The sequence below is a fragment of the Lagopus muta genome, chromosome 12, assembly GCF_023343835.1.
Source record: "Lagopus muta isolate bLagMut1 chromosome 12, bLagMut1 primary, whole genome shotgun sequence".
In the NCBI taxonomy this organism is placed as follows: domain Eukaryota; kingdom Metazoa; phylum Chordata; class Aves; order Galliformes; family Phasianidae; genus Lagopus; species Lagopus muta.
The window spans coordinates 9,487,890-9,504,627 of record NC_064444.1 but is presented as its reverse complement, the minus strand read 5'-3'; the positions used below and the strand labels follow the sequence as shown (position 1 = coordinate 9,504,627).

The 16,738-nt window shown below is 39.2% G+C and overlaps 1 protein-coding gene across 3 annotated transcripts in view; it reads right to left on the bottom strand.

Moving 5' to 3' along the window:
* Nucleotides 1-16,738, bottom strand: part of PEPD (peptidase D) — a 123,582-nt gene that overhangs the window by 44,104 nt on the left and 62,740 nt on the right. For all 3 annotated transcript variants that reach the window (XM_048958656.1, XM_048958657.1, XM_048958655.1), the window contains 2 exons: nt 9,358-9,426; nt 3,274-3,351 (listed from right to left, as the gene is read on the bottom strand). In XM_048958656.1, coding sequence (XP_048814613.1) covers nt 3,274-3,351; nt 9,358-9,426 — 147 coding nt within the window. The remainder of the gene's footprint in view (nt 1-3,273; nt 3,352-9,357; nt 9,427-16,738) is intronic.

Genomic DNA, 16,738 nt, shown 5'->3' with positions numbered 1-16,738 from the left:
AGTACATGTTGCAGGTTCAGCACCTGCAAGAGCTCCTACACAACACACCAAATCACAAAGGCCCCACATTTTCCCCCATGTATTTTGATGGCCACTTTTCCCTGCAGACATGGCTGTTGCTCCATGCTGGACTCCACAGGGAGTTAAATCTGTGCCCCTTCAATCCACTTTCCTTCTCCCTAAGTAGTAACTTCCCATTTAATTTCCCTCTAAACACTGAAAGACCTTTTGTTATCCAAACTGGGTTGGAGGTAGCGGTGGGGCTCCAAACCCACTGGAAAATGGGTTGTGGTTATCTTGTAACTCTTTGAGGCCTCTTGTGTGCAGGGCAGGAGATACTAAACTAGAACTGCTTAGGACTCCAATTCCCAAAAGTCAAGTCACAGCCTTGCTACAGAACCAGCAGGCATCTCAGCACACAGTGAATAATGCAATACCTCAAGATAATGCAGTAAACCTCAGTCTCGGGCTCAGTTTCTTCTAAGCTGTCACAGGTTTACGATGACAGAAGAAAATTAGTATTTGTACAGCCAGGCTAAGATACAACGGCACTGTAAGCACTTGCAATAGTGATTTTCAACATTCTGAGCAGATTTTATTTAAATGTTAACACAAAATGAATGGGCAGAGAGCACAGAACTGTGATTCACAAGGGTGCTCGGCCCAGCCATTTGTCTGCATCACCTTTCTGACCATGGAGATAACATTCTTGTGCAGGAAAAGTGTTTGTTTTAAACTGTGCCATCCATACTCATGTACATGCCTACCACAAAGGTGTTAGCATACATGAATTATAAAATACTGACTTGCTATAGTTGTAATATTTATACTTGATATCAATATCAGTACAGTGCTTTGCATGTACATGTTGAATACTGAAACCCTAAAAGTACAACTTCTGTCAATAGCGATGCTTTGTGTTACAAGAAACGCCAGGAATTCTCCTTACAGTCCTTGTCTTGCACTGAGATCTTCCAGCACAGAAGCTGGACCTGTAAAGATGTGGATTAAGATACAATATTGGAGATTTAATTCAATAGCAGTTTCTTCCAGAAGCAATAAATCCACTTGATGTAGATTAATTTTCAAAAATGAAATTCATAAAACCAGACTGCTCTAAATGCAACACAGTTTTTAAAGGAGAAGTCAGAGTAACAGTATTAAATTATGCAACAGCACAATAATTTTGCCTAAGACTTCTTGTTGATACCTGCAAATCCTTGTAACTGATATTCCTCAAAGAGCACTTCAGTATTTCAAGGAAGTAAAGCATTAGTCTTACTAATCTATTGTTTTCTATATTTTTTTCTGGGTATTTTGTTGACTTATTTGCTGGTAGTCACTTCATCTCACTGCTTAGAACATAAGGCACCCAAGCAGCACAGTTCTGCAAAATGACTGAATGTTATTCCTATGAATTACATAACTTCATGAAAAATACGTGAAACTCTATTGAATAATTTAATAAAAATCACACCAAGCACCCAATCTTCTGATTCTACTGTATTCCATTATTCTGGGAAGTTACCACAGTAGATTCATACCAGAACTACTGGCAGAATCCAAAATAATTCCACCTCTTTTTCACCAAAAGCAAAGCCACTTTTTCGTCTGTATTCATGGCTTGCTAGGAGTATCCAACAGAGGGCTCCCAATAGCTATTAAAGAGCTTAATTGGGAGTCAAATGCATGAACTCTTTAACATACATAAACAAATCAGCATGCTGTCATTTTAAACAACATATTCTGTATGCACACAGGCACATCTACATCCAAATTAGAAATCTGTAATAGCATACAGTAAAACCACACAGGAGGTTTCTTGTTATAATTTGTATTCTGAAGCTCACTTTTTTCTCTCCAAAACTGCAGAAAATGAGTACAGTTTTAAATCACCTTCACACAAATGCAATTACACTTCCTTGCAACTGCTTTATCTTTATGAGCAGGAGGGTCATCCTGCCCCCCAATGAGCACAACTAAGCTAACCACATCAGCCTGTTCTACTAGGAAAACAGGCTTTGGTCAAGGTGATCTGAGCAACTATTTGCTAAAAGCCGATCTACACTTGGCAAAGTTCATCTAATTAAGACATGAAACTGGACCATCTCAGGAAGAAGGTATTTCAAACAACCAAGTTAATCCTTCTTCTTACTGTTGAGACAGCTAAAAAAATGTGGGGCTGCTGCTTGCAGAGATCCTACTTATATTCTTCAATCCTGTGTTTTCCCCATGATACCATTCCCTTCACTGTTTAAATGCGTTCATTTTAATATTAAAGTACAGGACAACATAATACCTTGTATTCTGCTCAGTAACATAAGCTGTGATTTTCTGAGAACTTGATCAACTGCAGTCAGTATGGTACCACGTCGGTGTGCCCTAACTGATCAAAAAAACCTCACAGAATATCATCTACCCAAACACAATGTGACCGTAAGTCAAAGCCATTGTACTGCAACAAACAAACAGTACTGTTTGTCTGGCTTAGTAAACTATTCACCACAGACAAAGTTAATACATAAACCACTGCACACAAAGCTTCTAAAGAAGTTCCTACACTATTAAAAAGAAATCACATATCTGTAATTAAGTGTGTTCCGCAGTCCTTGCAGATGTACCAAGACCGTCAGCTAACAAGGCTTTTTATTACTTTTGAAAAATCAATTTGTTTTCTGTTAGGGCTTTTGGTCCTATAATAATACTCAGTTGCTTTCCTCCACATCTTTACATCCAACTGAGAAAACACCTACCTGCACCTTCACTGCACGTGCTACAAAAGCAACCTAATACAAAACCTCCACAATTAACTCCTCCAGAACTAGTCCCATCCTTTCACAAATGCAGGCTTTCTGATCAAAGTTCTCAGAGGTGAAGTACAAAAGCTGTATTCCGCTGTTACATGCCACTCTATTAGGTTTGTCTTCAAATTTATGGTAATGTCTTTGGTAATTTTATTCACACTGCTTTTATCTGCAGTGATACTGCAAAACATGTGCAATGTAATACAAGTGGAGAAAAATGTACGATACTTGCAATCATATTACTACAATGCTAAACTCTAAGGAATGGTATTTTTCTTTTTTCAAATTTCCTATTCAGCTGGGGATGGAGGTATAGCAGGACTTCTAGAAGAAATCAGAATATCTTGGCATGGAAAATTACATGCTATTTTAAAGATTTAGACTTTCCAAGAGTGCATATGATATAAATATTGAAACACAGCCAGTATTGTAACAAAAAAACATCAAGTAAACTCTAATTCTTACTTACCACAAGTCTCCATCTTCAATAGTCTTATCATTTGGGGCTCCAGCATGCCCATAGTGCAGAACAGATGAGTTCTCCCCACTGAGGGGCAAAAAGAAAATTTACCACAATTAATGAAAGAAAAAAATACTAAAACACACAACATAAGAAGGAACACTGTAAGTACAACATTGTAAAAATGGCACCTTTAAAGGTCATGTAGTTCAACTCCTCTGCAATGAACAGGGACACCACAGTTCAAACAGCTGCCCAAGGCCTGATCCAGCCTCATCTTGGAAGGCTCCAGGGACGGGGCATCAACCACATCACTAGACAACCTGCTTCAGTGCCTCACCACCCTCATTGTAGAATACTTTTTCCTTATATCCAAAATAGATCTACCCTCTTTAAGCTTGAAGCCATTTCCCTTTGTCCTATCACTACAGACCCTGCTAAAGAGTCTGTCCTCTTCTTTGCTGTAGCTCCTCTTTAGATACTGAAAGGCTGCAATCGGGTCACCTCACTGCCTTCTCTTCTCCAGGCTAAAGAGCCCAAGGCTCCCTCAGCCTCACCTTGCAGGAGGGGTGTTCCATCCCCTGGGTCATTTTTGTGGCCCTCTTCTAGACATGTTTATGTCTCTCCTGTACTGAGGACTCAACATCTGGATGCAAATATCAGTGTCTTGATATATTGAGCATGGAATTTTGCAGTCTGTGAGAACTGCCATAGAATCTTTCCACGCATGGGCTGCAATAGCATATTTTGCTATCTCATTCAGCAGAAACGGTTACAAAATGGGCATTTTGCTATTCTGACTGCAAGATGTGACCCTTCTGCAGAAGGGACCCAGTACAGCTCACAGAAATACTTCCCATATCCATGAAAGTGTCAAGGATGCAATTAAGTAATTTTTCAATATGCAGCCATTTATTATGGATTTTTAAAAAATGCTTAAATGATACATTTCCCTATTTAAGATTAACTATTCTGATGCATAAAAGAGAGATTTCCACTCGAGTAAAATCTGACATGCTTGAAATGCTTTAGGAGTTACTGAATCTAGGAAAAAAATCAGCAGCCCATGAGTGCCAGTTGACCCCTGGCATGGCTACATGTGATCTCTGCTGGAATGGATACACTGCACACTGCCAGGGGAACATCCATCCTGTATGAGTCAGCAGTTAATACCAGGCACAATAACCATCACTTTGTTTTTACCTCTTATTAAAATCACATTATAAAGAAAAGACTGTAATTCCTGGAAATGCTTTAAACTGCTGATTTACAGGAATAACACACCTCCAAAGAAGGACAGACTTTTGTTGTACGCTTCTAAAGCACCACAAGGCATTCAGTAACCTCTATTTGGTCCTGGCATTCCCCTCTTGTCTACTGTTATTCCTCCAGGTCTAGCAAACATCAGTTAAAATACTGGCAAAGAGCTCAACTTCTACCTATTTCCCTTCTACTCTTCTCCTTGGACAGATGCTCTCTCTCTTCCATCAGCCATAAGAGCTATAACTAAAAATACAGCGTTGGAACAGGGTTACTCTGGTATCTCTCTGACCTCTCCAGTCTACCCTTTACCAACACCATTTTGGTCACCCTGCTCTTTCAGTAGAACAGCTTCATATTTTAGGTGAAAGGAACTTGAGGCTCAATTTCCATTAATGTTTTGCTGTTCCTGAAGTAGATGTGGAACTTGGAGTACTTCTCATGTTAAACTTCTGCTAAGTGCAATTGCAAAAGCAGTAATTATGCACTGTATCCCCCAAAAAATGTTACAGTCAAGATACAGGCAGTAATTGGGAATGTTTAGATATTTAATTGTTTACTTATTCAAATATAACAACTCCATAAGCAAGGATTAGGGATGAGAAAGCAGAGGCCTTAATTTTCAGAAGATGCTCAATTTAAAGGGCTGGGCCGCGTTAAAACAAAGCAAGATCACTGGGTTGCTGTTTCAGCATGTAGGAAATCAGTATGCACCAATGGAGCGGGGGGCACCATTTCAGAATAATAGGAATAATTTTCTGACAGAAAATGTATTTCTTATAATTATACAAAACACAAGGGATAGATTAAAGTTGTTAAATCAAGAGTTAAAATAAACACAGAATTAAGGCTGCAATTGATTCTCTCCATGATGCAGCGCCAATGGCAGCACCCCACAAGTGGCATGCACACAGACTGTCCACAGCACTCTGCCAGGATTTTAGCTGCAGACACTATTTCTTATCTCTTTCTAGAAACAGGGAGAAACAAGAAGCAAATAGCATGTTACTTATGATCAACTATCAAAAAAATTATCATGAAGCTTAAGGGCATGACTTCATGCTAATGTTTGCAGATAACTTGTTTATGCTGGCACTCAGTATTATGCATCATGCCAGCTGCATAAACAAGTCCTATGTTCAAATATGGACACTGCACAAATGTTTTCAACAATAGATGTTCCAAATGCAAAGACGAGGGATTTCCTTTGCACAGTTTAATGTAAAGGTTTTAGTTTACAAGATATTTCTGTAAAATTTGGCACCAACTGTTACAGAAGATGCACAGAACTCTGTTTTCCACCACCATTACTTAGGTGTTAAGCGGCACACAGTCTTTCTTGGCATTTGAGACTCCCTGTCTTTCACTCCAACTCTGGCTCTGTAACATGGAGAGGAGCAGCTGGTGCAGAAGACCAGATCCCCACTCCATACGCACTTGGGTGGCTTCTGTCAGGAGAGAGGCCCATCTCCCCGCAGCGGCTTCAGGCAGGGCCCTCAAGCTGAGCACCTGTGGCACAGCAGCCCTGCTCCTGAAAGCCCTCACTCAGAAGAAATGAAAAGTGAGCACTCCGAGCCTGCCCTGTCTCAGCACAGCCCAAAGGCAGGGATGGGGATGACTTGCTTCAGAAACACACCGCTCACCCACACTGAGCACTGGTGGGGACACATCTCCGCCCTGCTTCCAGGAGGTGGGAGTCAGCCCCTCCTTGTTAGAAGCGTCTTCGCACACGAAGGCAGGGAGATGCTTTAGGAGCAACACTAAGAAGCTTCCCCAAAGTGACTTGTACCCACAAGGTGAATGTTACAGCTAACCAGGAATTGTTCCTAATGATTTGTGAGACTTTCAAGGTGGCTTTAAGAACAAATTAAACAACCCCCGGCCACCCAGCCACTGCAAAGCAAACAAGCCTTCCTGGAGAAGCTCTTTCTTTCCCCCAAAGAGCAGCAGCCAAAAAATTTTCACACAGAGCCAGAGTTCCACACCAGTGCTGTGAGGAGGCGCCGGCCAGGTGGCTCCAGGCCTCTACAGGTCAGCACCAGGGGTGCCCAAGTCTGCCTCTGGGCAGCACAGCTCAAACATCCTCCAACAGATGTCTGTGGGCCTATTTCCACCCCTTTAATAATTTGCCTCTAACTGGTGCTAAAGACATGTTTGTTACAGAAGGAACTACATGGAGCAGCAGAAAAGCAGCAAATTAACACCACTGAGAATGCAAACAGCAGGAAAGGATTCAGGTTATTAGGAAGGGAAAAAGGGCCCCAAAATACACATCAAATCAGGAAACACTATGAAAAGAAATGAGCAGAAGAAAGAGGAGGCATGTTAGTAATATTTTAAGAAAAGGATTGAGTATCAAACATAAGAAAGAGAGCAGCTATTAGTACTGTAGTAAGATCTGAAGAAAATTCAACAGGCCATGAACTGCACTAGCAAGCTATTTCCATCACGATTTAAATAATGAAGTCAAACCAGAAGGAAGCATTAGCAGTCTTCTCTCCACTTTTTCATCTAAGAGTTGAAACGTTAAAATGCAGTATTGAAAAGGAAAAAAAAAAGATGGATATAGTAAGTACTCTAGCCTTACCCTTCACCTTCCTCCCCTGCAAAATGACAACTAGGTACACTAAGGCACTGCGAGGAGCAGTTTGAATTTCAAGGCACTGCACAGTATTTGCACATTCCTCCAAAATCAATACTTCAGAAATTTATGTTGAATATATCTAAGTCCGTTTATCAGGTACCACTATTCTCCTTTATTTGCACTTACATGACATCAGCTGGTGCTTCAAACCATCAATAAGTTGACAACCTCTGAAAGCTTTGCTAACTACAGCACTAAGCCAGCTGTGTGGTGAGCTGTAACACTAATGTGTGTTATCATTCTCAGCTGCTTAGAGTGAATGCATAGAAGTGAATACATGATACATATCAAGTTGTATCAAATCTTCATTCACCATCTCCTGAACAGTGTCGCTACCGGACAGGGACAGCAACAAATGCATCCACTGCAGCAAATGACTTCTATATGAAATACAGCTCTGATAACTCTTGTTCTCTGGTTTAATGAGCACCTTTTTAAAATCTGAATAGAAAATGTATTTTAATTAAAAAGATGATTCTCTTGTATGGAAGTTATTATCTGGCCGATGACTGAAAAGGAAAGAACATGTCAAGAATCATTGTTTGAAGTTTGGGAAAAACAACAGGACTCAGCATGAACAGAATCATACCTAACTGTTCAAAACCCTAATTGTAAAAGCTATTTTTAATCTTAAATGTAGTTAAGCATAGCATTTACAATCACGTTTCCAAGGTAATTAAAAACACCTACTACTTTTACCATTATTATGTGATCGAGTTCATCAAATAGATCTACTTACACCCATTTTATTAGGACCTAGCTTAAAATGGTTAATTCTATTTGTTCTTATTTCATTGTGCACAACCAGAATGTAGCTATTCGTTTACAAAGGCTTTCTTATTTTTCTTTTTTGTTGTTTTATTTTTAAATTCAGTTTGTCTCCATTTTCAGTAGCAGCAGGAGGATACACTGCCAACTCCCAGCTAAAATCACATGTCAGGGTGTTCCCGGATCTTGCACTGTGACAAGGACCCACTATGCTTCACACTACATTCCTACTTCAGTAGGAGTTTCTATAGGGTTAGCTATGGCATGCCTGTTTCTAGCTTCTGTACCCAAATCCAGTTCTGCAGCATGGTTCTGATGCACTGTGTGTAATCTTCATGGCAGTGGAACACCATGCACAGAGACAACAAGATTTTACCTTCTTTACTTATAATGATACCAGAGATGAAGTCTCATTGCAATGGGATGTTAATTCTCAAGTTATATGATGGTACTTAAAACAGGAAAATTTCCCGACAATTTAGATGCACAATTTGCCATAAAACTGCTCATGCTCCTACTGCAATTTGGCATATAAACTGGAAAACTGCATTTGCAAATAATGAATTGAGTAAACAGCAGAAAAAAGCAGAGATACACATCGTTTTCATTACCCCTGAAGCAAAATAACATCATCGTCATTAACTTAAATTTTATTTTATTTTTTAATAAGAAAAACCAACCTATGTGAACTCAGGCAAATGCCTGTGAGTATCATTGGATCTACCAGCAGAGTTTATGTGTTAACAGATACACCTCATCTGTCCCATAGATCTGACCAGAGATATATATATCCATTAACTGAGATTAATCCCTGCACAAAGCACACAGCTGTCCTTCACGTGTATCCTACACCATTCTCCTGAAACTCTTTGAATTAAAACCATGCATTTCTACAACTGAAGAGAGAACTTTTTACAAGAAGTTGTATTTTCTCAAACACTAAAGCTCCAACACCAGCTGCTGAGCAAGGAAAGAGGGAGAGCAAGATGTTTTCAAAACTCACCTCCCCAGATCAATTCTAATGCAGCCTAACCTCAAAGAACTTTGAGAATGCTATGAAATACTTCAGATGTTCACAAAGGCTTTTTTTGGAATACAACAAAAAACAGCTCTACAGCCCTTCTTCATAACTCTAATTAATAAAAGAGCCAACTACGGCAGAGATGTGAGTACAAACACTATCTTGGCAGCAGCAGCAGCCATTGTGGAATCTCTTGAGCACAGCAGAACCGGTAACTGAGCCATTTCTTTAAGATCCAACACTTGCCACACTTTCTTGGCTTTTTCAAAGGAAACAGTTCAAAAATTACTCTGGTGGCACTCTCAAACACATCGCATGCACCAAAGGAACAATTTTACAATTATCCAGTGGGAAACTGACAATAAACATTTCAGCAATTCAATAGAAGCCATCAACTTACCTGCCACAGATGCAAGTGTAGGAAGTATGGCGCATGCCGCCTCGGGTGTAGCAATAGTGCTGGAAAAGACTGCAAAGAAAGACAGCTGGTCATTATTAATGCATTCAGCAGCACCACAAGACACAGAGGAAAGCAAGTCTTGCCTCAGCACAGCTGTGCTGCTTCCAATCCTGGCTCACTACTGGGTTCCCTGCCCAGATGAGCGCTCATCTCGTGCTCCACAGCTCTGTGGTCACCTCACCCCTCATGTAAGTGCAGCACAGTGCCCCTGAATGCTGCCCCCCGTTGCAATGACACCCTGTTGGTGGAGCTCTTCAGCCTCAAAAGCATTAAAACATGTTCATCTTTACTGTCAATGTCCCCTTCATGTGAGGGCAGATGTGCCCAAAGTACAATTAATATAGGATTAGGTGTTTTAAGAGCTAAGCACATATCACGAATCCTTTTACTCTTTTTGAAATATGTTCTAATTACAATCCAATTCCCTTTAATACTGAATGGATTCAAAAACTCATTTGTTGTAATACTGAAATCATTTCATTAACACAGAGTGATAATGGTGCTATTCAAAGAATAGAGATGTTGTGATTTTATCCTGCAGAAACAATCCACAGAACACAATTCAAGTTCTTTGAAGGATATTAAAGCCATTACATGCTTGTAAATCCAAACTAGATTTTAAAATTACACAAAATTACAGTATTTAAAGAGAAACAAAGCAAACCATACAAACTGATCACAAAAGGGCAAAAAAAGCCTACATTTAGGGAGTTAGTAGGGAGACACATTTTATGAGATTTAGTTTCTTCTCAAAACATTGTGGCTTTACAAGGCAGAAATACTGATTTTTTTACTGCCCCAGAGACCAGTAACTGCAAAGAATAGGTCAAATGAAAGAGAAGCCAAGGAGGAACTGATGTAGCGAGAGCACAGCAGAAAGAGCACTGCATTTGGCTAATGAAATTAATAACTGAAGCCATCATTTGCTCTGGTGCAGTGGGTTCTTTACTAAATGGACACTTCACATGGAAGCAAAGTTATGGACGTGCTCCTCCCAGCATGCTTGCAGGCAAGGTTTATTCTACAGGACACAGCGCTGAACAAACATTTTGCAAAACAATATTTTATACTGTTATATACGTATAGTTATGTCCCAGGAATCAACTTTTATTGTGTTTTATAGACCCTTCCTGCTAAATTATTGGATGAAGTATTTCCTCTAGTCAGAAACTTTAAGTAACCTTCTAAAGAGCTTTAAAAATGAAATAACGAAGGTTGTAAACATCCTTCCATCATCACTGATGCAGGGATAGCAGGGCTTGTTTTTGCATATGACAACTGATCACATATTCATGGTTGGAATTTATATGAAACTGTGCAGCACAGTAACAGCAGTCACCTTTTGCAGTACTGCCAGATTAGCAGTAAAAAGCAGTAAATAAATTAAGACAGGCTTCATATTATCCATCTGCTGCTTGAACTTTGTTTCTTTTTTCTAAAAAAGGAAATCTGATTATTTCATCAAACATTATGGACTTCCTTTCAAAAGTGAGGAGCTGCTTATGTGACTGAGCTGAAGAGAACATAACTTCACCAGGTAATGAGTTTTCCAGTACAAGCAGTAAAACTACTCACATCGCTGTGAATTTACTTTTTCAGACTATGACTCATCAGAAACACATTCAGTTGGTTGGCAAGAAATTCAGCACTGCTATCACAGACAGCTTTGTACAGCCTGTCCAAAATAAGGGAAGGATCACATATCCTTTTGATGGTAAAAAGTTGGCTTCTCAAAGCCAAAAAAAGCATAGATACAGAATTACAGAAGCTGCCAGTATTTGTAGATAAAATCCTGGCTCCACTGAAGACAAAGCAGATCCTGCCACTAAACCCCATCACACCAGGGTTTCACTTCTATATGCCAGAATAGTCTTTATCAAAGAGTGGGATGCACAGGTGAGAAGTCTGAGATAGCTGGAGAGAATATCATTTAATCTGGTGCTCCATGTATACTGCAAACACTGCATCTTGACCTCTCCCTACTCTTTATGAGCAGAGGATACACGTATGCATAGGCAGCTCCACGCTGATGCCGGATGGCTCTCCATGAGCATTTAATGCAACCAACAGATGCAAGAGTTAAGCATCTCTTTCTTTACTCTTTCATGTGTTTCAAAGCTTTTCTATCATGTTTTATGCAGTATTTCCCTGGAGGGTGTATGTATTACTTATCATGCACATACCATCTCAGTCATGTATACAGATCAGCCATTGGTGTACTTGCATGTGAGATGTTATGTTTTAAATGCATACTCACTGCTTTGAAACAACACCTTTTTTCCTTCTTCTTTTAAAAATAAATACAGAGATGCATTCTGGTTTTGGTGCCAAAAACATCATCTTTAACTGATGGGCAATATTTTAATAGAATTTAATTGTAACTTTAAAAAAAAAAAACTCAGTTTTTTCCCCATTAACTGAAAGAAAACACTAACCTCCATTATCTCAAGTAAAACTCACTCTCACCCCACCTAGCTCTCGTAGATTTGCTGAGGCACACATTAACATTATCCCCATTGCTCTGCCAAGTCTTGACTGCATGGGTTCTTTGTAATCAGAAGTAACAGAAAAACACATACACTTGGTATTTTTAAGAAGTACTGCATACATTCAAAGAAAACTCCAAAGTGTTTGAAAAGTCACAACTTCGAAAGGTCCTAAAGTAACACCTGCTACGGATGGTCTGACCAGTAGTGTGAACCGCTCTGACAACAATGCCTGCATCTTAAGCTCATCTTCAGTCCAGTTCCTACAGCTGATTAATGCATTCTAACGATTCCAACCAGATCCACGCCAGGAACGCAAACTGAAACCAATAGCTTAATATCAACCATTCTCCTAACTCAAATGGATTTGTGGAACACAGGTACTTCAGGAAAGAGGGACAGTAGCAATTAGCAATGACTTCCCTCACACTTCTTTTCAGGTCTTCCATGTCACCAAAATAAAATGTGCTCATGCACTCTGAGTGGGGTTTTTAGTTCCCAGTAGTAGTAAACAAGTAATCTCTATTTTAATTCCCTTCATTTGCTCTGAGATATAACAAATATTCAGAAGACAGCCACATTTTATACTTCTCAGCTATTCACTTCCAAAACTAAGACACTCTAGATCAGAAGGCTTCAACTTCTAAATACAAATAAAATTAAATACATTTAAGCCAAGTTTCTGTGACATTATCCAACGCATCCTCAGGGGGAGCTTCCCGTGACCCCTCCACCCACTTATGCATCTTCAGTAACCCAGGCTGCAGGACTTTGCAGTGGAGGAACAACTACCCATCTACCCCAAGTTTGCCTAGGCCAGGCAACCAAACGCATTAAACCACCCAGGCGTTACTGCCAGATAAGGGAGCCTCTTCAGGAACACACCTGCTGCCTACTGCTTGCTCCAACTCCAGTTTTTCAGACTGTCACAGACTGCCTATCAGAACTGCCCTTGTGAAGCACACAATCCATGGAAGGGTCAAGGATACTCTTGGGTCAGTGACCCATTAAGGTGCCTGAACTGAATATACATTTAATTTGTTTTCCCCCCACAAAGAATCACTCACTGGCTTGAGGATGTTTCAGATTCACAACAATTTCCTCAGTGCACTTTTAAGAAAGTTGCCTCCTAATAAAAAGAAATCTTTACACGCTTCAAAAATAATGTTCTTTGAACAAAGCTCAAGAGACTTGCCTTGAAATGCAAGCAGGTGGTTTTTGAACTATGAAACCATGAATTGAAACTACAGTAGCTTGAGAGAATTTGGTACAGCACTCAGAGGATTTTTTTTTTTAATTTTACAAGTATAGTTGCAAGACATAGGTGAATAGCTATGAGAATTGAATTACTTTTGAATTACAACATTGTGCCCTTATGCTTTTGTAGTGTTCAAGCTAACAAAACATAACACAGGCTAAAAACCAAAGCTTCTTTTTTCCCCAAAGAATTCACAAAAGACCAAATTTTCCAAAGTTGATCTATTTATAGCAGGACTCACAGCCACTGTTTCGATCATCTAGACACGTAAGTATTTCACAAAGAAACTATAAAGCCCAAATAACATGTAATTGTTTAAGCCACAGTAAATACAATTTGGTACCTGAAATACACCAGACAGAAAGGGGAAGGCTCTCTGATCTAGGAGTAACAGCTGAGCAAGGGACACAGAAGGGAGGCAAGCAATGCTTTGTTCAGAAGCCACAAGGAGGTTCTTAAACACACAGCACTTTGTTTGTTATGCTACTTTCATAATGCTGCTCCTTTCCCATGGGCAACTACATGCTTTAAGGTTTAGTTTATCTAATCCCAATTTCATTCAGTTCACAACACAACAGTACAGTACTGCAAAACATGTCCAAGGTTGTTTCAATACAAAAAAGTCAAAACCTCATTGTGAGAGAATAAAGGGGAGTAGAGAAGATTCGTATTCATGAACAAATGGTAGATTAAAACTTCCATCAGATAAAGCAGAATTAAACTCTGAGCAGATGAACAAAAGTTTCTCCTACATTTCAGACCTACGTCTCAAGAGACATCATTAATGATTTCATAAAGGCATTATTATCATCTACGTGTTCCACATGAGCAGAAATTGCTTAGATTAGAGCTTACTCCCCAGAAACATCAGACAAGAAAAACACTTCTATGCACCGACCTCTTAAACTCAACTGTTGAGGCTACTGCTGCTGACAGCCTGATGGCTGGGCTGCTCTGCCATGGAGTGCAGCAGCTGAAGTGTAATATTAGCCAGAAATACTGCAAGTTGCTGTATTGTTAGGCATCTCTACTTAGTATCATCCTAATTTGTACCATGTAAGAGGCAGAAATGTGTCATTTTTCGGAAAAAGTTGATCATTCTAAATTCTGTTCCCTTTTTTTGCTCTCTTCAACTCAGTTATTTTCACTTATTTGCAGCAAATTCCAGATAATGATAATAGGTGCTTAGAAGAGAAAAATGTTGTTTGAGTTCAGAAGGAGCAGAAGGAACAGAACTTTAGTAAGCAGGTATGACACAAAACTAGTTGAATATTAATGCAACAGTGCAGAACATCTATTATGGAATAAGGAAAAGCTGTGTAGAAGCAGAGTAGACGTGAATGGTCTCACCTTGGTAATCAAAAATTCATGTTGGTATTTCTAAATGTGCTACTTCTCTGTAGTAAGACGGATGACAAGCCAGAACTCAGGGCAGGAGCAGAGGGCAAGCCTAGCTCACATGCACATATAATTTAATCTTAAAAAAGTACACAGACCAGAAGGGATGCATTCCTTCAGGAAACAAAGCCCATGAAGGCAAAGCCATTTCACCAGTTGTCAGTGCTACCTGGAAACCAGAGACACATGAAACAGGAAGCCCATAAATAATACAAAGCCCAGCATTGTCACAAGTGTCATATATGATCTGCAGTGATTGAAGGTAATTCACAATCTCAGTTCAAGACCAGAGCACTAAAGTGCATTTTAGTATTATAATTGGGAATTATAAACTGCCTGTCTTACATAACAGATAACTGAGGACACTATATGACATTAGTTGATATATTTCATCTTTTCTGGTTCAGCTACAGAGGTTTGTGATTTTACAAAAACCAGAATTGCATTCTCTCTCTCTCCCATGTTTTCTTTGTTGTTTTTAAATCTCACGGCCATCCCTGTATCACAAGAGCTAACCAGTTCACACAAAGCAGGTTTTCCCCCATCACTTTGCAAACTTAAAAATTAAGAATAGATTTTGGGGCAGAAAACAAATAAACACCACAGTAATAACATCTGTGGCATTGTGTCCCTTTCTTCCCTGCACAGAGACAAGCAGCTGCCAGAGTGCAGTGCAAACACACCTCTTCAATAAATCAATCCCTTGATCTTGAACTTGCATTCGAGAAGTATTTAAAGAAAGTCTTCAATATGGCTGTTAAATTAGTACTTTCCTGAAACTCATTTAAATCTACATGGAAAATGCATCTATCACTTGTCAGAATTGATTAACCTGCCTAAAAATCAGTTGACTTATGGATTCAAATATTCTGACAACTATTTATATCCTATAGTTACTGATAGAAATTAGGCTGATTAGGATATTCATAGTACAAACCTGAAAATATTTTAATATTAATTCTCAAAAACTCACAATGTAATGATGGGCTGATGGCTGGACTAGATGAAAAGTCTTCTCCAACCTTAATGATTCAGAGTCAAGGTCTACCTGACTCTTCTTTCATACATACAAGCTCAACCTACAGCACTTGGCTCTTCCATATTTGCAAAGTCTGCAATGGGACTGCTATGGAGACAAACAAGTTACTACAATGGATTTCATAGGGGCTTTAGTGAGCTAAAGGACCAGCATTACTTCTGGTTACAGAAGAAGGACAAGTGGTACAAAACTGTGCTATCAATAAGGCTTCAGATATGATTAGTTCACTTCATGCCATGAAATTAAGTTAAGCAATTGTCCCTGCAGTTAATAGAGCTAACAGAGCATGAGTGCAATTCTGGAGTCCACTGCAACATCAAGTAAAACATGCTGTCTTCAGCTGCCCTTTGGCTGGGTGGTTCAGTACTGATGTCAAGGGAGATCACAGCAGTAGTGCACATGTTACAAGCTGTAAAATTTATCCTCCAACACTATGCTATCAGTGGTTTCTGCATTTTGACTCACATTCCTGCTTGCATGTCTGAAACTTCCCATCCACTACATTTAGACTGTTAACAAGGCAGCACAATCCCTTTATGCACAGGGATTTTTAAATAGGTTTACAGTCTTCATCAAATACAAAAACAGATGCCCATCACCACACTGCAAAGCAATAATGGTCATTAAGAAGGATCTCTATTTCTTCAACAGTTCTGAAGCATTCTTGTAGCCATGTCCATTAGAAACAATACAAAACTAAGTTCTGTGGCAGTCTAGATTTCATACTTAATCTCATATTACAGAAAGAGAAGGCATGAAATTTTCTTAGACTCATTGCTCCATTTCCAACTCTAATAATTCTAGATCTCAACTGGCATATTTTAAATTAATTTTTTTTGCAGTTTAAACCTATTTATCAACAGCTAATTAATGAGGTCTAAATCCTTTGATGACAGAATGATTAAACTGCATTTTAACTAATCCATCTTTAATTAAAATGCTGCCAGCAAACCATTTCTGGATGTGTAAAAAGGACACATTTATAGACGCTCACTCTTTAACTATGCATTATGTAAAGCCAATAATTAGGAGAACTCATGATTTCAATTATATTTTAATTACTGTTACATATAAAACATGCTTTAATAGATGTAACGCAATACATTTTCTTTCTTCACAACCCACTAATCATTCCTATTG